This window comes from Micrasema longulum, unplaced genomic scaffold (assembly GCF_059751315.1).
Source record: "Micrasema longulum isolate JH-2025_06_02 unplaced genomic scaffold, ASM5975131v1 h1tg000935l, whole genome shotgun sequence".
NCBI classification, from domain to species: Eukaryota; Metazoa; Arthropoda; class Insecta; order Trichoptera; family Brachycentridae; genus Micrasema; species Micrasema longulum.
Genome location: NW_028278126.1, coordinates 20,292 through 44,666, shown reverse-complemented (window position 1 = coordinate 44,666; position 24,375 = coordinate 20,292). Strand labels below are relative to the sequence as shown.

Genomic DNA, 24,375 nt, shown 5'->3' with positions numbered 1-24,375 from the left:
ATAAAGGTAAAAATAAGAACAGTTTCATTAATACATAATATTGTATAATTTTACATTTTGACAACGATGTGTTAGGCCGTTACTAGTTAGTCAAACATGGAAAAAATCGCCAGCGTTAAAAAAATATCCTAATTATTTACAAAAAGTGTTGTATGATAAATAACTGTAATCTCAAATATCTCGTTTTTGAGTTAGAAAAAGTTTTATGATTTCATCTAATAAAAGCTTTTTTTTGACACACAATAGACAGATTTGAAGTAACTAAAGATAATCTAGTAACTTTCAAAATGTTTTTGTCTTAAAAAAACAGGATGGAAACAAATGTTTTTTTTTTTGATAATCATAAAATAAAAGAACAAAATTATAGTAAATATAACGCGTGGTTTATATTATTCTCCTACATGATAAATTTTGATCTAAACACACTATATCAACACTCCTTTAAAAAGACATTTTTTATATTTATGTACACAATTAAAATCGATTTGAATTAAAGCTCTCCTTAAATCTTACCAGAAAGATTTATAAATATTTACATAAATTTATTTAAAACTCTATAAATTATTTATGTTTTCAACTAATAAATTCGATTTTTAATAATATTCCCATATTCAGGTTTTTAACATACTTTTAAAAAGTTAAATTCATTGCAAAGTTAATTTCGAATACGCACAAAGGCGTCACGTTATATTTAAATTTCAAAAGACTAGATAACATAATAAATTGAATTAAATTCAAATTAGAATTGATAGTACGTAATTTGCCGTCAATTCTAATAATTTAATTCGACTGTTAAACTTTTCAAAACATTTCTTTGCAAATAGGCCAAACTTTTCATCCACTTCCTTTTATAAGTTTCAAATTTGAATTCTAAAATTAATTAATTTAAAAAACGAAAAAAATTACAACTAACTTGTTCGTTTTAATATAATCAGTGGACAAATTTATTTTCATTTATAATTGATTTATTAATTTATTTAATATGTTTTTTGTCGGTGAGGTGCGTGTCCTGACGAAGAAACGGGTACGTCTCGAAACCGGTAGACATAAAAAGTAGGTAAGTGGTTAAATACTAACATAAACTTATATTAATTAATATGTTTTTTTGATAAAATTTGAGATAACTGATGTTATTTAAAAAAATAAAAATACACTTTTCATGATATGATATAAATATGTTTAATTGCACAATTTCCAATAATGTGATTTAATTAAAAAGTATACATTTTGAAAAGATTAATTAATTTTAGTTTAATTGCGTATATGGGGATGTGATATAAAGTAACTTTATCTATTCAAATTATTTTCCCCCTTTTTTTGTAATTGCACATTGGTATTTGTTATCATTCAGATAGATTTTTTATGGCACAATAATATTAAATATAAAAGCTAACATCTTTACTTTTTTGAAAGTCCATTGTCTTAATGATTTTAGTTACTATGAGGTATATTTAAAAAGTAAGTTCCGTTTGTCAGTTTAAAGAAAACAAGTGCATATTCGTTCGTCGTTGTGCACATTACCTCGACCTTCATTGAACTGTCTCACCCATCTCTTTATCAATAAATCAACTATCGTATGTTCTCAGTACACCTTACAGATTTGCACATGAATTTGAACTGGTTTAATAAAACGAATGACAGACCTTATCTCACAAGAAAAAGGATTTTTATTTTCGGCATTTAAAACAAGCAACATGAAGCGTAAAAAATGATCAGCTTAACCAGGCACTTCTTCTCAATAGGTCGTGGTGAGTACCACGCATGCGTGAAACTGCGATGGCAAGAAATAGAAACGGAACATACTTTCTGAATATACCTAGATCATTAAATATTTTGTCGAACTGTACTAAAAGTTGTTGCAACGAGATTAAAAAAAAAACCTCAAATTATATAAGGTTTTTGGGTTTTTATGCCATGTATCAAAAACACGTGTCATCAATGAAAAACGATACTTTTAATCTGGTATAAGAACCTAAATGAACTATTTGATCGTTGTTAAATATCTGGCCGTAAAAGTGTACACTGTTCGATAAAAACGTCAAATGCTTGATGCAAAATGCAAAATGCAAAATGCTGCTGCTTAAAAATTAAGTTAAAATATTGAATTGTAAATTTGAGTGTCCGAAAAATTGATATGTTAACGTTAATCCCTAAATACAATATTATTTTGGGACAAAACTGATATGATTATTAATTATATTTACTGATATTGATATTAAGTAAAAATAATATGACATTCATCAAACAAAATAACTTTAAATCGAGATCATTTTAAGAATAATTTTCAAACAAACATATTATCATATTTTTTTTACACTATCACAGATAATAAAATAAAAATTCAATAAAAATATATAATAAAATAAATGATGCATAGAAAATTACAAATAAGCTCTTGAATGCAGCACATGAAAAAAACATTTTAATTATAAGTGTTCTGAGTATATCAAAACGGAATTAACTGAAGCAGATTGTCTTTAAAACTTCTGCATATTTGAACTAATAAACTTTTACGTCTTCAATGCAGGTCTTAATTCAAACATATTTTAAACATTACATTTTTAAAATTCATTTGAACAATTAACGTATTTTTAAATATGTACAATTTCGCGCAAAGTTATCTTTAATTATGGTTACATAACATGGCCAAAATTTAGATTTATCAATTGAGTTCAAAACACTATTCGTAAATGAAATAAATTGACTTAAATCACAACACTTTATCAATCACAATAAATAAGATAGGCCGATTGTCACCTTATCGCTTTTAATTTAATTCCAAACTCCACGAAGCTTTGGGGAATTCGTATTTAGATTATTTTTATAGTTTTTCACTTATCCCACTAAGACAGTTGAGTTCATATTTTTCAGTGCAATTTTTTTTTAAACGTGCGTTGCCAGCGCTGGTTGCGTTCCAGATCCTGTGGAAAAAAATATTTTTACTATAAACATATGAAAAAAAGCGGTCATGTTGATTAACATCTTAAAACGTTTTACTTAGATTTAAGCTTACATTAAAATAAATACTTAATATAACTGCTTTTGTGAAGCGCCCTTGAGGTATTTTGTATTGAAAAAATGTCACTTATGCATGTAAAGTCTTTTTTGGGCGATTTGACTATCAATGCAGGGGCCATCTTCTCGGTAAACTTACTCAACTTATACGGGAGCACCCAAAATACACAATGTATATTAATAACGACTACCCTAAAAATCTACTCACGTTTAACACTCAAATTACATACATTAATATTATTATTATAAATCAAATTTCTCTTTTGAAATTTTGTATTACTACTAAAATCGCTTTAATGGAATTTTATCGACTTCTCTAGGTTTAAAATCTTCTCCTTATATTGCTTTTTCAAATTTTAAAGATTACTTGCTAAACTTGTTATTCCTTCTTTATTTTTTCTTCTTTTTTCTCTGCTGTCATTGGCATGTTTTTATACTTTTAAACTACTTTTAATAACTTATATTATTTATGTTAATAAAATCAATATATTGCTGCTCTTACTATAATGTGTCATTAATTTTGAAGATGTTTTTTAAATTGACCTAAATTTATTGTTTTATATTTTACTTAAAGATTTTTCTCATCGTTTCTTTGAATCCCTTAAAATAAATATGTGTTTATTTTTTTCCTTTTTTAAAAAAATCTTATTACTATTTTATGATATTTTTACATCTGAGCATGTTTTTCATTCTTTATTTCCATTCTTAATTTTTGATTACTCTTACAAATTTTCTTCATTTTTAATATTATTTCCATTTGTAAATACTCATTACAAACTACAAACCTTAAAATATCTTTTTTTCACTTAAATTTTAATTTTTAAACAATTTTCATTTATGTTTTCTTTTTCCTTCTCTTTTTTATACTTTCATAATTAACCTTACATTTAATTGCTTTTTAATATGGAAACTTCACTGGTCCATTAGAATTAAGTCCAATTGTGTAAAATATTAAACTTTGTAACTGTACTGTATGTTTCCTGAATAAAAGAAAATAAAAAAATTAAAAACGAAAATAAAAAAAATCATATGATAGCTGCCCTTAACCTGACACATTTAAAGCAGTTTAATTACCTTTCTTCGTTATGTGGACGACCTGCCCATTGGCTTGAGACGTGGGTGGAAGAATGTACTGCGGGGACGCCAGGGCAGCTTGTCCGCAAACTCCATTAGACATGGGCGGGAGACTCGGTAGCCCTGTAGTGGTTATGCTCGATGTGGGGGTTAAAGAACCCGTCGGGGTAGCTACGTGACCTAGAGCAGAAAAAAGGGTTAAGTCACGGGATTCGAATGCTTGAATAATAAACCACATATATCATTCAAGAACCTTAAGGAATCAAGGATATGAGTCGAATAATAACTATAAAAGCGACGTATATACAACCTGTATGTTATTATACAGGATATATCACAAATAAATTCGATTTATTCCATTGACGATATTTATTTTCATACTGTCATTTTAAAAACCAAATCTCTAAACGCTGCAAGACTTAAATAAAAAAAAAATATCGACGGTTACAATGCAACATCCCGCAATGCAAAAAATATGAAAATGATGAAAGGAGAAAGAGTTATCGAAGCCGGTATTGACCCTACACTGCCCAATATAAACGATCTGCTATTCACCAATAACCGGAGTATAAAAGTGATTCAAAATATTTTCATCCCTCAATGACTAGTTTATTATATAATATACATACTACTCGTATCATTTATAATTAATTTAAAAATCGTCATCAGGGTAGAATTGAATTTATTTCAACATAGAGAGAAATTTTTTTTGAGAAGGGAATATGAAAGTCTAGGCATTTACAAGGCTTATGACCTGTCATTGGCTGGTTTAAGTAGCCACTTTACACACTGTGTAACATTTACCATTCTGCTCACTTGGGCAGACATTTTGAACATCCTCATTTTCTCAACTCTTCCATCTGTTGACTTTTGTGAAGTAAAAGAGCTGAAACCTTTATCACGTGGGTGAGTTAAGGAAATGTCGATATTTAAACATGGGCAGAACGGTGAATGTTACACAGTGTGTAAAATGGCCACTTAAATCAGCGAATGACAGCTCATAAGCCTTGTCAATGCCTAGACTTCCATATTCCCTTCTAAATTTTTTTCCCTCCCTGTTGAAATTAATTTAAATATGAGGAAATAATGGGAGGAAATTCAGCCAGTCGGCAAGCATTTGGACACACTCTAACATTGTTGAATTGGGGTAAAATTGTTTTATCAAATTTCCATCAAAAGTGCAATTAGGTAGTACAACACGAGTCCGACTTATTTTTTTTTGTAGCTTAGTGTGAATTCTCGTACTTAGCATACACTTTATTAAAACAGCAAATTTTTTGCGTAAAAGGTTTCAGTTACATCTGAGTTTAGCTGCATTGAAAACATCATCCCCTATTTACCAGGTTATTTAACTCACCGTTTGTTAGGCTAACTACTCTGTGTCCATTGTAAGGGGGAGGAGCAGGGGTGGCAGCAGGGTTGGCCGTATTAACAGTGCCTGTTCGCAAAAGAAATATGTGTCATTCATGATACGAGCACAAAAATAGGGAATAAATAAATCTTTTTAAATCACTCTTTACACATATTGTTTTTCCAATGTATTTTGCATTCTCACATAAATGAATTGAGAGTTCTCCACATTTTGAATAATGCCCCATTGTTTTCTATTTGTATTCTATAGTAACGATTAACGCATTATTTGCAAAAGCTACGTATGCTAACGATCGGGCGTCAACTCATTTTGTATTTAAATAAACCTACTTTTTTATGTCTTTTGTATACTGACAAACATACATGTATATATATTCTTCTTGTTATTTTTCTTTTTCTTTTTATACCCATGATTTAATATTGTTCTTAATTTTTGTATATCTAACTAACTCATTATATTATATTTTATATTGTGAAAGGCATTTGTGCCGTATATAAAATAAACAAATAAATATAAGGCTAAAATTGAAATTTTATATAACTTTAATCTTTTTTCAAATAGGACTATAGGAGTTGTTCTAGAAAAAGGAAAAAAAAAATCATCATTATCATTCATTTTTCGCACCTAATGGTGCATAAAGCACCGCATTAGTACACTTATATATTTATAAAATTAATATTTGAAAAATAATATTTCTATTACAAGAAATAAAGATATAATAAGATTTGATTATTTAAAAAAATACAAAATTCTAAAGTGGTGTGATTTTAAAAAATATATATAAAAAAACGACCTGCCAGCCTATATTAGAGGTTTGTAGGCAGGTAATATATGTATGTTTATATTTTTATACCACATCCACCCATGTTTTCAGTTGATATTATTATTAGGGCATTAAACTTGATGATGGACGCTGCAATGCAATCTGAAACATGGCAAATAACGCAAACAACACTCGGCACAGTATATTTTGAAAAAAACCTAATGCGCATCTAAACTCTAAATGTTTGTACAAATGTGATAAATTTAATTTAGATAAATACCGTGTAAATAATAAAAAAAATATTTTTCAAAACTTACCTAGGCCAATCCTCGAATGGGGATTATGGTGTCTCTCCGCCGCGTAAGCAACAAGACAATTTCTAAACTGCCCTTCGGGTGATCTTGCTGCTGCTGCTCTTTGGAGGGAACTGTTCTGCGAGTTCCCTCCACTCCCGCAAGGGGCAGTGGAGCTGGTGTCGGCAGTACTCCTCGCGAGGGAGCTGTTCACGGACCCTGCGCCGGAGTCGGCAATGGACGACAACTGGGCGTTCAGTTGGTTGAGGTGTGCTGTCAGCTGGTGGCTGGAGTTTAAAGATGAAAGTTGTACCCTGAGGAAGAAAAACGACATAGAAAAACCTTAGACACTTCTTCAGTTTGGCGATGAAGTGAAGAATATCGTATTTGACGTCTGTGTATACGGTGGAACCATGGAACCTTACCCAAGCATCGTGGAATAAATTAAGGGTCACCTATAATAATGAGTTCAAAATTTTTTTTGGATTTCTAGGTACTGCAATGCCTCCGAAATGTTAACATTTGGACGGGTAAACTCTTATGCTGCCCTAATTCGCTAAAGAGCCGGGAGCCTATAAGAACGCCTGAAAAGCTCCAACAACACGCTTCTCCAAGACACAGCAGGGTATATCTACTCACCCTATTTGAGCGGTGGCTACAAATACGGAGACCGCTATAAACGACTTAACACTTTGGATCCCGGAACCGTGTAAAACCGTGATTGAATAACAACGCGTTCCGTCCCAGTCCCGTTTTTTCACGTGGTTTACCAGCTGTCTAAAAAGTGCATTTTATTTACATCTAGTGACTTATTATTTAACTGTTTTGCTGCTGGTAAACCACGTGTAAACACGGGACTGGGACACAACGCGTAGTTATTATAATCACGTGTTTACACGGCTCCGGAATACAAAGCACAAAATAAGTGTGAGACCTTGTATATGTGCGAACATTGCAATGTGACTCTCAGTAAAGGGCAATGTTGGCAAAATTATCATACAAAAATGACGCATAAAATTATTTCAAATAAATACAAGAAGTTTCAATTGATTCAACCCAGTATTTTCATAATTATAAAACTTTTAAGAAATCGTTGACAAAGCGTGAAGTTTCACAAAAATGGGCCGGGCACAGGGTAAATTCTATGTCTATTTCGCCGGTACTCGAAGTGTGAATACTTATTACTAAATAATAAAATCCATTTTATCACTTATTTATGTTAAGTTTTTTTGTTAAGTTGGTTATTTTGTTTTTGGTTTTCATTTTTGGGAAGTTTTTATTTTTAAAATTGTATTTGAAGCAAACTCCATCCATTGAAGGAGTGACTGATATATTTGCAAAAAACTTTGAAAAAAAAAATTTGAGAATTTTGATTATGCTTCACTAACTCAATGGCGAATGCTTGGTTTGCAGTGTCAAGTAATATAATTGAAATCTGTGTTAGAAAGATTTAGAGACGGTTTTTAATTACGTTATTATTTAATTAGGTACCTACATTTTATGTATAGTTTATTTTGGCATCAATAACTAACTTTCCATTTTAAGTAGAGATTCTATACCCGCATGTGTTAGTTATTTATACATTTTTTTATAAAAATGATATAGATTTTTTTGCTAATGTTTTATATGGTAGAATTGGCTCTGCACTTTAAAAAAAAATATTGTTATTAAATTATTTTTATTTTTATTAAATACAATGTAGAAGATGAAGATTTAAAGTCAACTTTTGTCAACTCAATTATTTGCCATATTTTTTTTTATTTTCTCTGCTTACAAATGAATCCAGATAAGTATGAAAGGTTTTAAAGGGGTCTAGTTTCCGTTTTTATTTTCCTAAAATGTTACGAACTACAAAAAAAAACCCAGATTTGAATCGCGGTTTTTTTTGTCAAATGGTTCTCAATCAAATGTTTAATGAGAAAAATATGTAAATAACAATAAGATCTTACCTAGTGGCGTCATGAGTTCCAATAGCTGTTAGCGGTGGCTGCATTACCATTGGAGCTGGACTATAGTCCCTTCCATAACCAACGTAGCTAGCGTATCCTGAGTAAACGTCATCCTGGAGGAAGAAACAAATAATTTAGCTATAAACTCGGCTGAAGTATTTTTAAACGTAAGCTGTTAAGAACTGCAAGAATAGCACTGCGGTGTTTGCCAACGAAACTCACTTTATATTCAGACCCTGGCGGAAAAAAGTTATCAGCACTCTCGGCTGAGAACCTTGGATACTGTAAAAGTCCATTCTGTATTCCTTGCATAATCATTGTTCCTGATATTGGCTGGCCGACCCTGTAGCCCTGAAAAAATGAAAATATTCATGAGTGACGAAGATTTTACGAGCAATTTGGTGATAGATTTGCAAACAAAAATTGCGGTGAAATCAATAATAATAATAAATCTTTATTAACCATAATATACAATGTGATAAATACATAAAGAAAACCAAGTCATACGTGGTTAAATGGCGGACTTATTAACACTCGCAATTTCTCGCCGCCTGACCAAAAACAAATTAAAAAATACACTAATAATAAAAATTTATTTTAAAAATTAAAAAAAAAAATGTTTAAAAAAAACAAATAAATAAAAAAAGTGAAGAAAAGACTATCAGTCAAAATAATATTTAAGAAGTTTATGGTGTATATTATTCACATTAATTACATTGTATTTATTCAGTTATTCAATTTCACAGTCTAAATATTTATATATATAGAATAGAAACATTTATTTATTAGAAACACTTTTAACACTCTTGCAATTTTTTCAATAAAATTAATAACCAAGTTTTTGACTTTTAAGTATTATCCATAAACTGCCTTCAGGTTGCTTTGTCGGCAGTTAGTTCATTCACTTTATCTTGCATCAGGTTTGCGTCCCGTAGTTAAGATTTGAACAGTTAGCAGTACACTTAAAAGACAAGTCTTTCAGTACTGTAGAGATTCTTGAAAAATATTTCTAGCCTGTGCCTAAATTAACCGAATATGACAGTTGTCACTTGACGTTTCTAAGCCATTTGCTTAATTTCTATCATAATATCACTTTGTTACACTAAAACTTTTCGAAAATAAAATTGTGTACAATATCAAATATGAAACGTACCATTTCGCAGCTGTTGTCCGTTTCTTTGAGATCCATTTTCAGGTCGCTGATGCAGGAGCTTCGGTCAGAATTCTGGGATCTCTTGTCAGCCCCAGCTCTCTCCGTGTCCGCCATTACATCGGGTTTCTTGGCGCTGGCTGGTTCCTGCTGCCGCGGTTTCTCCTCAGGGCTCGACCTCTTTCTGCAGAGCACCAGAATAAGCGCCATAGCGGTGACGACGATTATGCAGGCGATGCCGATAAAGATTATTATCAACAGAGGGAATTCTCCTGTGGAAAAAATAATTTATTGAACGGGAGAAACGTCATCCAGATGTGCAATTTTGAACGCTATTGAAAGGGTAGAGAAAATGTTGCTAGTGCGTACTAGTAACACATTTTTTACCCCTACTAGAGAGTTCAGAATATCAGCCCTAGTCATTATAAAAAAAACAACCAAGCGTAGAATAAAATTGTTAATGGACATTTTTTTTACGGTAATATTTTTAAAAGGGTAAATAACAAAATCCTATAACGAGCGTTATGAGGGTGTTGCGGGGGACCTGACTTGGACACAAGTTGCCTCTTTTTTACACCGACAGGCTCCCGCCGTCTTGGGGGGCATCGATGACGATCTTTCAGCTTTATTCGGTGGAACTAAGGGACGCGGAATTGACGTGGGAGTAGGCGAGATTGCTGGCTAGCGATAGGGTTTTCTGGAGGCGTGTGATGATGTCCATATGCTCCACTTAGGAGTGGGTGTGGATAAAGAAGAAATACAAAATAACCGTATATAAATTCCACTTTTTATTAGTATTTATTTGATAACGTTAAACATTTTTAATTGAGATCTATAAATCAATCTCTAACACAAGAATTCTGATATTAATATATTATTAATATAAGGGTTTGACATTGCAGAGCGATCTAAACAGGTTTCTTTGTTCAAAACAAGCCTGATGAAATATTTCCTATTTGTTCTCTAATCCTTCCACTTTTCACTCTTTTTTCTTCTTTTTTCTTATTAGAGACTAATTTAGAGAATAAATATATGACCAATTACAACAGGGATGGTGAATACCTTAAAGAAGTGAATATTAAGGTATTTTCCATCCCTGTTGTAATTTGTTAATCTAAATGACTCTCGAGGGGGTGAAATCCAGTTTTTTGTCTGCAAGCATTTAGACAAACTCAAATATTGTAAAACAAACAATTTTATTTCCTTAAACTGATAATTGCGTTCTTATGTTTCGATTGGGTCAGCCGGATGAATCTCACCCACATGATGAAGATTTCAGCCCTTTAACTTCACAATAGTCAACAGATGGAAGAGTTCAGGAAATTCGTATGTTAAATGCGGCAGGCACCGTGGCACAGTTGGTAAGACAGCTTACTATAAAACTAGCGTCACGAATTCGATTCCCGCCAGTTGCAAGAAATAAATCCAAGAAAGATTTTTTTTCAATTGGTCTCGGTGTTGTGTATTTTTCATAACTTCCTTCCATATCCTATTTCCCACCTGCTGACAAGACTCTAAAAAAGAGGCTTGGCGGGTTATTCCTTAAAAAAAAAACCATAGGCAGAATGGTGAATATAACACAATGTGTAGTAAAGTGGCCACCTATCAGCAAATGACATATTATAAGCCCTGTAAATGCCTAGACTTTCATATTGCCTTCTCAATTTTTTTCCATTTCTGTTGCAACAAATTAAAGTCTAGATTACTCCCTAGGGAGGAAATCCAGCCAGTCTGCAAACATTTTGACACACTATAATCATTGCTGAAATTACTTTTAGTTATAGTTAACTAATACCACTATCATGAGAGAATGGACCGCCACACACGTCTATCCTGGTATACATTCCTAGCTTCTTCCACATTCATACATCTTGTCATACATGCCCTTCGGTCCTGTCGCTTTTTGACATGACCAGACTTAAAATTTTGGTTTATCTAATCATGCCACGCCTTCCTTGGTCGTCTTCGTCACACGTTACCATTCATTCTCGCCATATATATCTGTTTTACTATTTTTTCTCATCCATTCGTTCTACATGACTAAACAATCTCAGATACCCTTTCTTAATTTTGCCTATACACCTGACTTATATTAACACTCTCACCTGATGTTATCATTCGTAACCCTGTCATACATTGTTTCCCACACATTCGTCTAAGAGATCGCATTTCAACCGCGTTCACTCGGTTTTCATCTTTTCTTAGCCAGTTCTATCTTTCACTTCCATACATAAGTGTTGGGACTAAAACTCCGTTGTGCACTGCCAGTTTAGCTTCGATTGACATATTTTTATTAGGAAATACTGTGCTTAGTGCTCCGTTCATTTTGTTGCCCGCATTCACTCTTTTTTCAACATCTTTTTCTACTCTTCCATCTCTTGAAAACATGCTTCCCAGATACATAAATTCTTCTACTTGTTCGAGACATTCGTTGTTTACATTTATTATGCAGGCAGTAATCTCACTATCCCTTACAGTTATAGTTTAACTTATAAAAGTTAGTTATAGTTAAACTTCATAATAATTGGTATATATTTTAATACAGTATAATATTTTTGTTTTCTTAATCTAAGTTTGTAATTTTTGTATAAAATTGTAAGATTCAATATGTCATTGTATTTATAATTTTCTCAAACTGAACGGTTTGGGTGGGTAGGAAGAAATTGCCTTAAGGCAATATGCCCGCCCTTATATGTTTATATATATTGTATATGTATATGGTAAAAGCTCAACAAACTTTCGGGTGTCTACAGGAGTGCCTCAAGGGTCAGTACTCGGACCACTCCTCTACCTCCTTTACACTAAAGATATAGAGAACATTATCAAAGAATGTGGATTGTGGTCTCACTGCTATGTAGATGATACGCAGATTTATTTTTATTGCAAACCAGGCGAGAGAAGTGTGCTTGTCAATTTAATTGATGGATGCATCAAGAAAATAGGAAACTGGATGGCTGAAAACAGACTAACATTAAACCCATCGAAAACTGAAGAACTGTGGGTGGCTTCAGCCAGACGACAGAATTTGATCCAGGATACGGATCTATCCAATGTAGGGAGTACCGTTTTACCCACCTTTAAACTACTGGGAGTTTTAGTCAGTTCTGACCTTTCTCTTGACGCTCAAATTAGTAGAACGATAAGTTCATGCTTCTACCAGCTGAGAAAAATTAAATGCATACGCAAAAATTTGCCGGTTGATGCCGCCCGTCAATTAATAAATGCGTTTGTAGTGTCTAGAGTCGATTATTGTAATGGTATCTTTGCAGGTCTACCAATGAACAAAATGACTCGCCTACAATCTGCATTGAATGCCGCAGCGAGACTTATTTTTGGAATTTCTAAGTTCAGTCATATCACTCCACTACTTCGTGAACTACACTGGCTACTTTTTTCACAGAGGGTCGAATACGAACTCTGTTGGCTTATGTATAAGTCACTGCACAACTCTGCTCCGGAATATCTAAGGGGACTATGCATTCCAGATAAACTAGCTGAAAAGCGTCTCACACTTAGATCAGCTACATCTACGGTGAGAGGAAAAGTTATTATACCTCTACGTAAACAGCGTACTAAATTTAGTGAACGCGCATTTGCGGTCGCAGGCCCTATGGCATGGAATGCTCTCCTAGCAGAGGTGCGAGGCTGTGAAAGTGAAGTGATGTTACGGAAAAAACTTAAAACCCACTTGTTCTCAAAAAAATTTGAATAAATCCGTAGCATGTGACAACAAAATAAATTATTTTAATTAAATTACAAATTTAAAAGAATCACTATGTAAAGCGCCCTTGAGGTATTTTATTACGAAAATGCCGCTACATAAGTTATCCATAATTATAAAAATAATAATAAAGTGTCAAATAAATAAATAAATAAATAATTGGTGAAAATAAAGAATCTAACCTGGAACCTTGCAAGAAGCCTTGCCATTTTATGTCTTACAAGTCATTGACATAAAATATTAATGTTAACTTATCTTGAAAAACAGTCTGCTTTAAGCGAGACAAAACATGGCAACGTACGAATACTTAATTTGACTTAAACTAGTGTAACTTTTAATGGCTTCTAAGCAAAGTGGGTGAAAACTTCTTAAAAGTCAATCCTCGCTCATGTCACGCGTATACACGAGTATGTACGATGAACTTAAAACTTTAGTATTTTGTTCGACTTAATACGAGATTGTTTGCTCTCTATTTGTTTGAAGTAAATATAATAAAATCTTTACCTTGAACTTTTAATAATAAATATAACTCCACCAATATATAAAAACAAATTATTTCTTAATAAGCTGTATCTCGTGTTCGAATAAATAAAATATAACAATGTTTGAGTATGTTCAAATGCTTGCAAACTGGCTGGATTTCCTCCCCAGGGAGCTGTTCATATTTAAATTGATTTCAACAGAGAGGGAAAAGATTTTTGAGAAGGAAATATGGAAGTCTAGGCGTTTACAGGTCTTTGACCAGCCATTGGCTGGTTTAAGTGGCCACTTTACACACTGTGTAACATTCACCATTCTGCCCATGTTTGAACATCCACATTTCCTCAACTCTTCCATCTGTTGACTTTTGTGAAGTAAAAGAGCTGAAACCTTTATCACGTGGGTGAGATTCATCCGGCGGAACCAAATCACCTACTAGGCAACGCCTGAAAACAATTTTCAAATTTCATACTTCTTATTTTACCAGGTAGTAATTCAACAATGTTTCAGTATCTCCAAATGCTTGCAGACTGGCTGGATTTCCTCCCTAGGGAGTTGTTCATATTTAAATTTATTTCGACAGAAAAAGAAAACACTTTTGAGAAGGAAATATGGAAGTCTAGGAATATGGAAGAGTTAATGAAATGTGGATGGTCAAACATGGGCAGAATGGTGAATGTTACACAGTGTGTAAAGTGGACACTTTAACGAGCCAATGACAGGTCATAAGCCCTGTAAATGCCTAGACTTCCATATTCCCTTCTCAAAAATGTTTTCCCTCTCTGTTAAAATAAATTTAAATATGAACAAAAAATATTCTTTATTTAATACATGTTTGCTGACACGGAAAGGGGCACAAGTCAAAGTGAACGGTTTGGGTAGGTAGGAAAAAATTGCCTTAAAGCAATATGCCCGCCCTTATATGTATATATATATAAAATGTTAAAAAATAAAATGTATCCATGTCACATTACCATGCTTTCAAGACAAAAAGACTTGATTGATTAGTTTCATTGGAATTATACTGATAAAATGAAATAGGAAAGAAATCATTTGTTAAGTATACATTGAGAAAAAAAGCTTGTTTATTTTTGAAACCGGTCGGTGGAAAAAAATATTAATGGTAAAAACAAAGTTGTTTTATTTATTTTATTACGATCAAAAAATGTTTACAAAAATCAATATTAAATACGCATTGACTAAACTTCTTAAATTTGAACCCATTTCAACCTTTTGGATGATCCATGACTTCAAATGCTCGTCACGCGCGCTGCTAATCCCAACGATTTTACCATTCAAATTTATATACTAGCCATGAAAATGTACCAACTTTCTTAACAGAGACTTAAAGCGATGGATTCATAAAAAGTTTTTTTCGCAAAACATAGCACGCGGTTTGAATTCTTATTTTAAGTGCCTACGCATCGGCCATTGTAAGAAAATTACTGAAAAAGGTCTGCTTTAAAACCCCATGCAAAATTTTAAACTCGAGTCTATGGAAGACTCCTCGACATTAAATTTTCATTACGGTACTGAATATGTAAAGTGTTTTGGAAGCTGTCTTCTTAAAAAATATCTAAAATCTATTTACCAGTTTATTGCAAACAATACTTTTTCGTACAATAAGAGGTTTTATGTCTTCAACCGTAGGATTATAATTTTAATAAAACTCAAGAAACAAACGTCTAGAAGGAGTTTACAAAAGATTTATTAATATTTTTTATTTAAGTTCAACTCAAATATTTCACATGAAAATTAAACAAGAAACGGATTTTTGGCCGTATTCTGCTGTATTTTCTCATATATAGTATGTTCTAAGTTATACAGTTAAGACAAAAAAAAACAATCATTTTTCATGAGTGCGAAGGTTTTAACGGTCACTGTTATCAATATGTTTCTTTTTTGGGTGATACCGTGTGTGTTGGATTTGTTCCGACGTTTCAGCTACCATTGCAGAAAAGCAAAAAAGAACATTATTAACATTTTTTATAGAATCACATCCTCCAGCAAGATGTGGCTCTCTGCGACCCTACTGACAATTCTAACTCCTGTGTGATTCTATGAAATGCTGCAAACGCCCAGTTGCATTTATACGTGTATGGTTCATATCATTAATTGTAGTGCTTTCCCACTTATATAACAAACATTCAAAAACAAACTTTTTCAAATACTAAAAAATAACGTCTTCCCATTTTTTTTATTTTATGCATTCTTGTCGAATGCAATCCTGGTGACGGATAGAAAAAACATTAACGCGCCTTTGATGATCTACATTTCGCTGAAAACCGCACATAAATCGGTCTTGTAGTTATTCAGTCCATCGAGGACACACACACAAACATTGTTTTTATATTTGTGGATTGATTACTTACTCTGCGCGACTAGCGTGATCTCCACTATGTCAGTTCCATAGTCGTTAGAAGCAGAACAGTTGTAGGACCCAAAATGTTTATTTTGGTTTTCTCGTATGAGCAATGTGGAGCGCACTCCTTCAGGAAGAACATCCTCCAATATAGAAAAGTCCTGGAAATAAGAAAAACAACATTGATTTAAAATAAGTCTTAGTGAGACATTAAAGTGGCCCAAAATATGTCCCAAAAATATAATATAATAAAAATATGGACCCAAAATATTCAACCTGTTACCCGGACATTGCAAAACGATGACCCGGATGCAACCGAATAAATTTGCAAAAAAATAGTTACGGATAGAAAAAAATTAATAAAAAATATTCTTAAATAATAAATATTAAAATTAAATATTGTTTAATAGCATAATAAATTAACTAAAAGATAGTCATATTATTGTTCATTTTACATAAAAATGAACATATTACAACAGAGATGAAGAACATTTAAGAGAAAATAATGTTAAAGTCTAGGCATCTTAGATATAAGGCAATTGTATTTTTAGAATAATAATGTTTGTGAAAGAAAACTATTTTACCAAATTTTTTTTATATATATTTATAGATATTTTTTTTTATGGCGTAGTTAGTACTAATATTTTCTTGTACTTGTATTTAAGTTTTGAAGCTATAAAGATGTACTTTTGCCTAATTATTATTTTTAGACTACTGTGTCAAGAATAAGAAACAATGTGTATTGTGTTTGTAACATTAGAAGAGTAGGTAAAACAGGGCGCTTTAAGAAAAATATATTTAAGTATTACTTTTTTTCTTTGAACAATGCAATTTGTATGTCTCTTTTTAAAGTTTTAGATTTGCTGCGTAGTAATATTTTTTATAAAAGAAATAAAATTTTGTCATGTTTGGGATAACGCAGTTTTGTTTAAGACGAATTTATTTTTAACTATGGCGTCTTAAAGCCGGCCATTTTGCTTCATAACAAACTAATTGTTCTCCTTTATAAAAGGGAAACGCATTGAAAACACGGTCAGATTGTGAGCAAATTGTGGTCAGAATTAAAAATTATTAATTATTATGCTGACATACACAAATATAACACCAGATAACCACAACACTATCATATTGAAAGAGCAAAGACAAACACAGTCAAAAATACTACATAATGGACTTAAAAACTACAACGACGTACCTTACTACTTGAAAACTTTTACTGGAGACAAATTTTAAATCAATCTGAAAAAGCACATGATGACTGAACTAACTAGACTAGACGAGACATAAAATGACTAGACAATATTAAATTTCTAATGCAAGCCTAACGGGTTTTTTAAAATTGTAAATAAATTTAAAAAAAAGAGACAGTGAACAGTTGATTTGACCAGTGAAGAGTGTTACTAATGCCGTTCCCCCGCGGAGGTAGGCGGAAAGGATAGAACGCCGTATTACTCTATCCTTGTATACGGACCTCGCTTTCTCTACTTTCTTACGCCTTATCTTCGTAGTCGACATTTACCTGTTTGTTACTGTTGTACTTTTAAATTTGTGAGAGAAATAAAGCAAAGTTTGATCGAAAGTGTTCTTCTATATTTCGATTAACTGGACTGCCAAGTTCAAGTACCGTTAAGACGATACACTCACTATCAAAAAATAGGAATCGAGATGGGGTAGAGTGGGATTCGAACTTTGGACCTTTGATTCGTGAGTCCGCGACACTTGCCACGGGACCGTAACCCGATTATTTTATCTTAACAATATATAATATTAGCGGACCCGACAAGCGTTGTCCTACCCAGACGTTGGTTTGCCTGCTATTTATTACCTTAGAAAAATTCTTTTCATTGATAAGTAGGTACCTAGGTACATGTTTATGATTCAATTTCATTATTAAAAATTGTTAATATTCAAATATTGAATTTAAGTAAGTACCTAGGTACTAGTTTATGGTTGAGTTCCAAAAATTAAAATAATTCATTTTCAAATATAGAATTGTTTTAGCAAATATCAAACTCAGCCCTTCTCATCAACAGGGGTGCACTTTATTCATGAATGCGATTTTCAAAAATGTATTTAATGTCAGTTGATATTATTTTAGTATTACCAAAAATCAAGTGAAAAGAAATAAGTGAGAAGTAATTATAAGGAATGTAAGGAATGAATCTGATTGAAATCCATAAAAAAAAGTTGTTTGTAAACATTCAAAAACCCTTTTTTTTGCGTACCTTGGCCTTGTACATGACCCGTAAGGCTACTGAATACAGGGGTCTAAATATATATTTGAAAAAACCCTGGTAGGTCGATGAAAAAAAGGTTTATGCTTCAAACTTTTTTTTTTACAGAATCGATTAAAAATTAAAAATATCTACGAACACGCGCAACACAAAGATCTACATTTCATTGAAAACCGCACGTAAATCGGATAAACCGTTTAGGAGGAGTTTGGTGACATCATACGTACAGAAAAATTATATATATAAAGATAAAATAAAATTTTTAGGTACTCAATGAGGAAGATCAGTGCTGCGGGAAATTGTATTAAAAAAATATTTTCTTACACGTAGTAAAGATTAAAGTTTCTCGAAAATATATGAAAAACATATTGAAAATTGACTGCTTTGAAACGTCACAGTTTCAAGGGAACAGTAACCAATAAATAGCATTGTTGGTGTTGTGATAGGTTTTCGGTTTCCGGGTAGCCATGTTTGTCAACGTTAAGCGTGTTTTGACACTTACAGGTTTCTCTCTTTAAATGTCAGGAAACTCACCAAACTCGTGACGTCACGGGCGGAGTAATTTCAAAATTACAAAAATTTTAAAAATTCATACCGTTGATATTAGGATACGCAAACGTTTTTTTTTTTTTTTAAGTTTTAAACTGCTGATGTTTCCCATTGCTACATTTTTTTTTATTGAAATTAACATAAGTTGAACAGTTGACTTTTACTCATTAACCTGAGTTAACAGAATGACAAAAATATGAGAAAGTCCATGTAAAAGTCTCGATGTGCCTCTCGAAGGAAGTTTTGTGAACTCCGCTCCCTAACGCGACAGGAGATAAATAGAAAACTTTTAGTAATGTTTTTTATCTTCCTCGTTATCTGATTGAGGAGAGCGGCACAATGGACCTTTCTTCCACGAAGCAACTCCTTGCCGTTCTCTCATTGGAGGAAAGGAAGTATTGTTCTTAACTTTGCTCGTAAACCCTAACGCGATTATCGACGATCGAAATGTTTTCAATTTGTTTTTCTGCTCTAATTAAAAGATGCATCTTCTGATAACATAAGGACTCAGATTAATGTTTTATCTTGATAAATATTTCTTTTATTTCAATTCAATTTCGTAAATGTAGACAAAAAAATGCTATTTTTTTTTTTTCATTTTTAAATAAATATCTGTGTTCTTTTTCTTTTTCAGAAGGCCATTTTTAACGAGTTTCATGTTAAACGCGGGAATCATGTGATTTAAGGCCGGTTGCATCAAAGTTGGTATAAATTTAGTTTAAAGTTAAATATTTAAACTTAGTTAAGGCTTAAAATCTGGTAACTGTAAAATTCCGTTGCATCAACATTATTTTAGTTAAGTTAAAGTTAAGAATGTTGCCACTGTAAAGGTTCAAGTTTCACCCTAAAAATTGTTGGGATTTTTGCGCAAGCACGTACTTGTTTATTTACATGTAGCAATACACATGCCCTGCGACGCGTCTTTGGGCACAAACGTTTGAATTTCGTTCCAATTTTCAGTGTGTGCGAAAGGGTGAAGCAGCACTGCGCATTCGGAGAAGAAAAGAACAAAAGGGACATCGTCCTTTTTGAACTAGATACAAAATTAAAAGAGCAAAAGCTAAAACAAAATGAAGAACTTTTTACTCTAGAAATAGAGCAAAAAAATTACATTTTTCGAGCAACTGTGTCAGCCTTCTTAAATGCCCAGAAAGAGTTAGCTGAGCTTAATCTAGCTATATTTAAAAATAAATAAACAGCATTTTAATACAGTGATGATTAAGATTTATTTTACACCACGCCCGCTGATGATCAAGTCCCGTGTTTTGAAAAATAATTGACAATTAAAATTCAGATAACTAATAGTTCTTCACTTTTTTGACATTCGAAATATTGTGATAAAGTCGGACTATTCCCTCAAAAAAGGGTCCGTTCGTGGTTTGAACAGTTTTTTTTTCGGTTTAGAATATACTCAATGATAAATTTGTCTTCGGAAGACAAAAAATCAGATGAAATTAACGTTTTGTGCAACTTTTCACAGATCGATCAATGGATTTCAACACTCACGACGCTTTTTTGACAGATGGCAGATCGCATTTAACTTTAAACTTAACTTTAAACGGCTCCCTAGCGGCCGGTTAAATAAAAGTAACTTTTTTGTTAATATTTAGTTAAATTTTTTTGATGCAACGCGTTTTGACATAAAAGTAACTTTTATTTGACTTTAGCCCTGACTTTAACTTAACTTTTGTCGATGCAACCGGCCGTGAGTGGTATAAAGACTAGTGTTTTTATCTCAGAATAATAATGCGTGAACCTATAGAGAAGCCTTATCGCGTTGTTTTATAGAATATGTCTCAATAAATGTAACATAAGTATATTGTGAATAAAATGAATAAATAAAGGTTTAGTTTTATAAAATAAATACAGGTGAATTATAGAAAAATAAATTTGAATAACCCTGCATTAATAAATACACAGGTATAGAGCTTTTATTTAAAAATGTACGAATATATATTATTACCTGATCCTGCTCTGTGATTGGTCTTCCTTGCTGAAGCCATAAGACACGGGGGCGCGGGACAGCCACGGCGAGACACTGTACTCGGGCAGGGGCTCCGGCTGCCCCGGCCTGTGCCCTTCGGGAAACCACAGTGGGCGGACCTATGGAAATATAAAAAAAACACCATTTTTATAAACTACAAGAGAAATATAGAACATTTTTGGCCAACGTTTTATTTTTTTTACTCTTGCAGTATTTTTTTACCATACTTATTATTCCATACAGATATCGATTCCTCAACATTCATACATCTTGTAATGCACGCGCACTGAATATTCCGACTTTCGACATGTCCATCTTCAAACATTTCCCCTTTCGCATAACAAGAAATAAGTATTTATTTCATCTGCCAGTATGTAGCACCAACTGTGCACAACACTCCTTCCTCAATCGATCTTGCTCTAACAATAATGCTTTTTTTTCATCTATTGACAATTTTACATGCCCCTTAATTTATTAAAAAAAAAATTCCGACTCATTATTTCTGGCTGCGATACGATCCCACTTACTATTTAATGATGCTCACACTTACACACACCTGAACACTTACTCCCACACTAATACACATAAACACCCCCCTTTGTTGTAACACAATTTAATAATATGTATGATTCTTATTAAGAAACTTTGCTGGTCTGTCTTTAAACAGTATTTTAAAAAAATGTTATAATATCATTGTCGACTGTTTGTTTCTTTAAAATAAATTATTTCGCTCACAACATGTCTTTCTGGGTCTTCTTCTATTTCTGAATCCATTTATATTAGCATCGTAAATATTTTCAATCGTTTTTTTACTGTCCATTTGTTATACATGTCCCAACCAACGAAGATCTCCTTTCTTAATTTGTTGATAATCCTTATCTCAACCTTTCATTATATACGGACCTCGATATTTGTCCATCGATCGTACATAGTTTTACCACACATGTGCCTGTGAGATCGCATTTCGACAGCATTCAGCCTACTTTCATGCCTGTTTTCATAAGTCCATACTTCGCTCCCATACATCAGGGTTGACGCAAGGACTCCTATTCAGATACTGTATACATATTCAGATATACAAACATTAGAAAACAGACGAAAATTAAACGAGTGGCTTGATTTATTCAACATATTTATATCAGTGTTCGATTTTAAAAATATATATATATATGTAAATATAAATATATACATATTAACATGTACAATCAAACTTCTATAACTAACTTATACAAAAAAATATTCATTTAAAAATGTGAATTGAACAGGAATGTTGCGTCTCATAAAATGAAATAATACGGACCAAAATGGACACCAAGTCGTTGGAACAATAGGCATAATCCCCCAGTCTACACACGTGCGTTTCTAGAAATTCTCCAGCAGCCTAGTGGACCACATGGTGACGATATCTACCTACTGTCTACAAAAGATTCTCTTCGGACATCTATCTCCCTTTGTTAACCATGGAGTTGATACAGTGCTTTATTTATTTAGTTTTTTATTGCTTAGTTCTTGGCATGAACACTTGACAAACTTACTACTATGCTCTATTTTTTATTAATTTTTCGATATCATTCTAACTTTGCTAGAATTCCACTCGTCCATGCGCTTTGTAGCTGCACGATGATTGGTTATCTAGCTTTCATATACCAACTTAAAAATACCTAAATTCTATAAATGGGGTCTAGAATTCCAATCGTCTATGCGCTTAGTAGCTGCAAGACGTGTTGTAATCTTACTCCTTTTTATAATTCATATTTTTTTTTTTTTTCTTAGTATCATTAATACACTAAATTTATTTGTCAATTTTTAAAATGTGTAAATGGGGGCTAAATTTCTAACTGTCTATGCGCTCTGTAGCTGCAAGACGCCCTGTAATCTAGCTCCTATCTGTTATATTTTTTATTGATCTTAATTGAAAACGAGGAACTAGAATCCCAACCGTCCATGCGCTCTGTAGCTGCAAGACGTACTGGGATATTTATTAATTGTACAGCGCCCTTGAGGTGATTTTCACAAAAATTATCCAACTATATATAATCGTGCAATGGTAAAATTGCTTATTGTGTGTATTAAATAATACAAAATTGTAATCAACTCATAAATCTTATTTGTATGCGAGTGCCTGGTCGAGTCACCCGGAGTAATACACTATTCTACTCAGTCAATCATCGGCTAATTACAGAGTAATTCACCAGTTCTACGGATGCATGTACTTGCGAACCAATATGTCAACGACATTGATTTCTTCAATGTATAAGCCTTTAAAATTTTACAAAGCTATATGTTCCTCATCAAACACAAATGAATAGAAACACAGCGAATATAATATAAAAATTCCTTAGATGGCGTGGGAGTGGCGTGAAAAATGTTTAAATGTTATTTTTCAAACAGACGTTTTGAAGAAATTAGTGTATGGCCAATATACACAAATAATGTATATTGGCTATAATTTTTCCTGTGTTGTTTTTATTTTTTTATTTTATCGGGTGTATATGTGTATTGAATCATATGTTGTTAAGGTATGCTTTATATCATTTAAACTTAGAAGTTTTATGAGCGGTAAAATTAATAATAATAATAGAAAAAGGGTATATGTTTAATAATATGTTAAATGACTTGATTGAAAAATATATTTACCTCGTAAGTAAACGGATGCATCAGCTTGTATCTCCTGGAAGCCTTGAACTGACGCTTTGCATAAGTATTTTCCTGATGATGACGAGTCGACAGTAATAGTCAAGTTTGGAGTTCTTCCAACAACCTGAAAAAAAAATGATAAATATTTAAGAAAACGTACAAAATATAAACAAAGGAACGATGGTTTGTAAAACCGCTTTCATTCCTTCAAAAATGCGGAATATTTTTGGTATTAAAAATTTTTTGAGTGTCGTTTATTACTGATATAATTCTCATTCTTATTTTTAGTGGTGGGAGTCGGTGCTTTGCAAGCTCCTGACGTCACTGCGACCTGTGAAGATCTATGTATTCTATCGGATTCCCGTGAATAGTTCTCGCCCTCCACGCCCAGGTCTATAAAAAGCCTGGCTACTGTGTGGAAGGCGAGAGTTTACATTTTGCTAAATCTCCCCCCCAAGCCCAAATCCGTAAAGTATCGGGCTATTAGGTAGGGGGCGAGCTCTTTAAATTCCTCAGGTTTAATCAGTGGTCCCCCGAGGAAGAGGTGCCTCCTTTATTACTGGTATTGTTAATTATATAATATTTTGAGCAAATTCACAGTTTTGTACACTCATATTGAAATTTAATTCTCATCGTATTTTAATATAGACATTGTCTTGTTTACGTGTTCCCTTTACACACTTTTTAAATTTATACGGGACTCACTAGATGACAGTTTTTGTGCAAAGGAAATTAATATACAGTGCAAAGCTTTTCTGCGCTAGCGAAAATAACAATAAAATATAGAAGAAA

General features: G+C 32.6%; 1 protein-coding gene across 1 annotated transcript; it reads right to left on the bottom strand.

The window, feature by feature from the left end:
* Positions 1 to 2,827: 2,827 nt before the first annotated feature.
* LOC148278051 (uncharacterized) lies at positions 2,828 to 23,707 on the bottom strand (the record flags this gene model as incomplete). Its single annotated transcript, XM_088231951.1, has 10 exons — positions 2,828 to 2,921; positions 4,090 to 4,269; positions 5,447 to 5,527; positions 6,542 to 6,831; positions 8,467 to 8,579; positions 8,689 to 8,817; positions 9,620 to 9,888; positions 16,190 to 16,340; positions 20,926 to 21,065; positions 23,584 to 23,707. Coding segments are annotated over 10 exons (1,515 nt in total), but the record flags the coding sequence as incomplete, so codon positions are not given.
* Between the last annotated feature and the right edge of the window lie 668 nt (positions 23,708 to 24,375).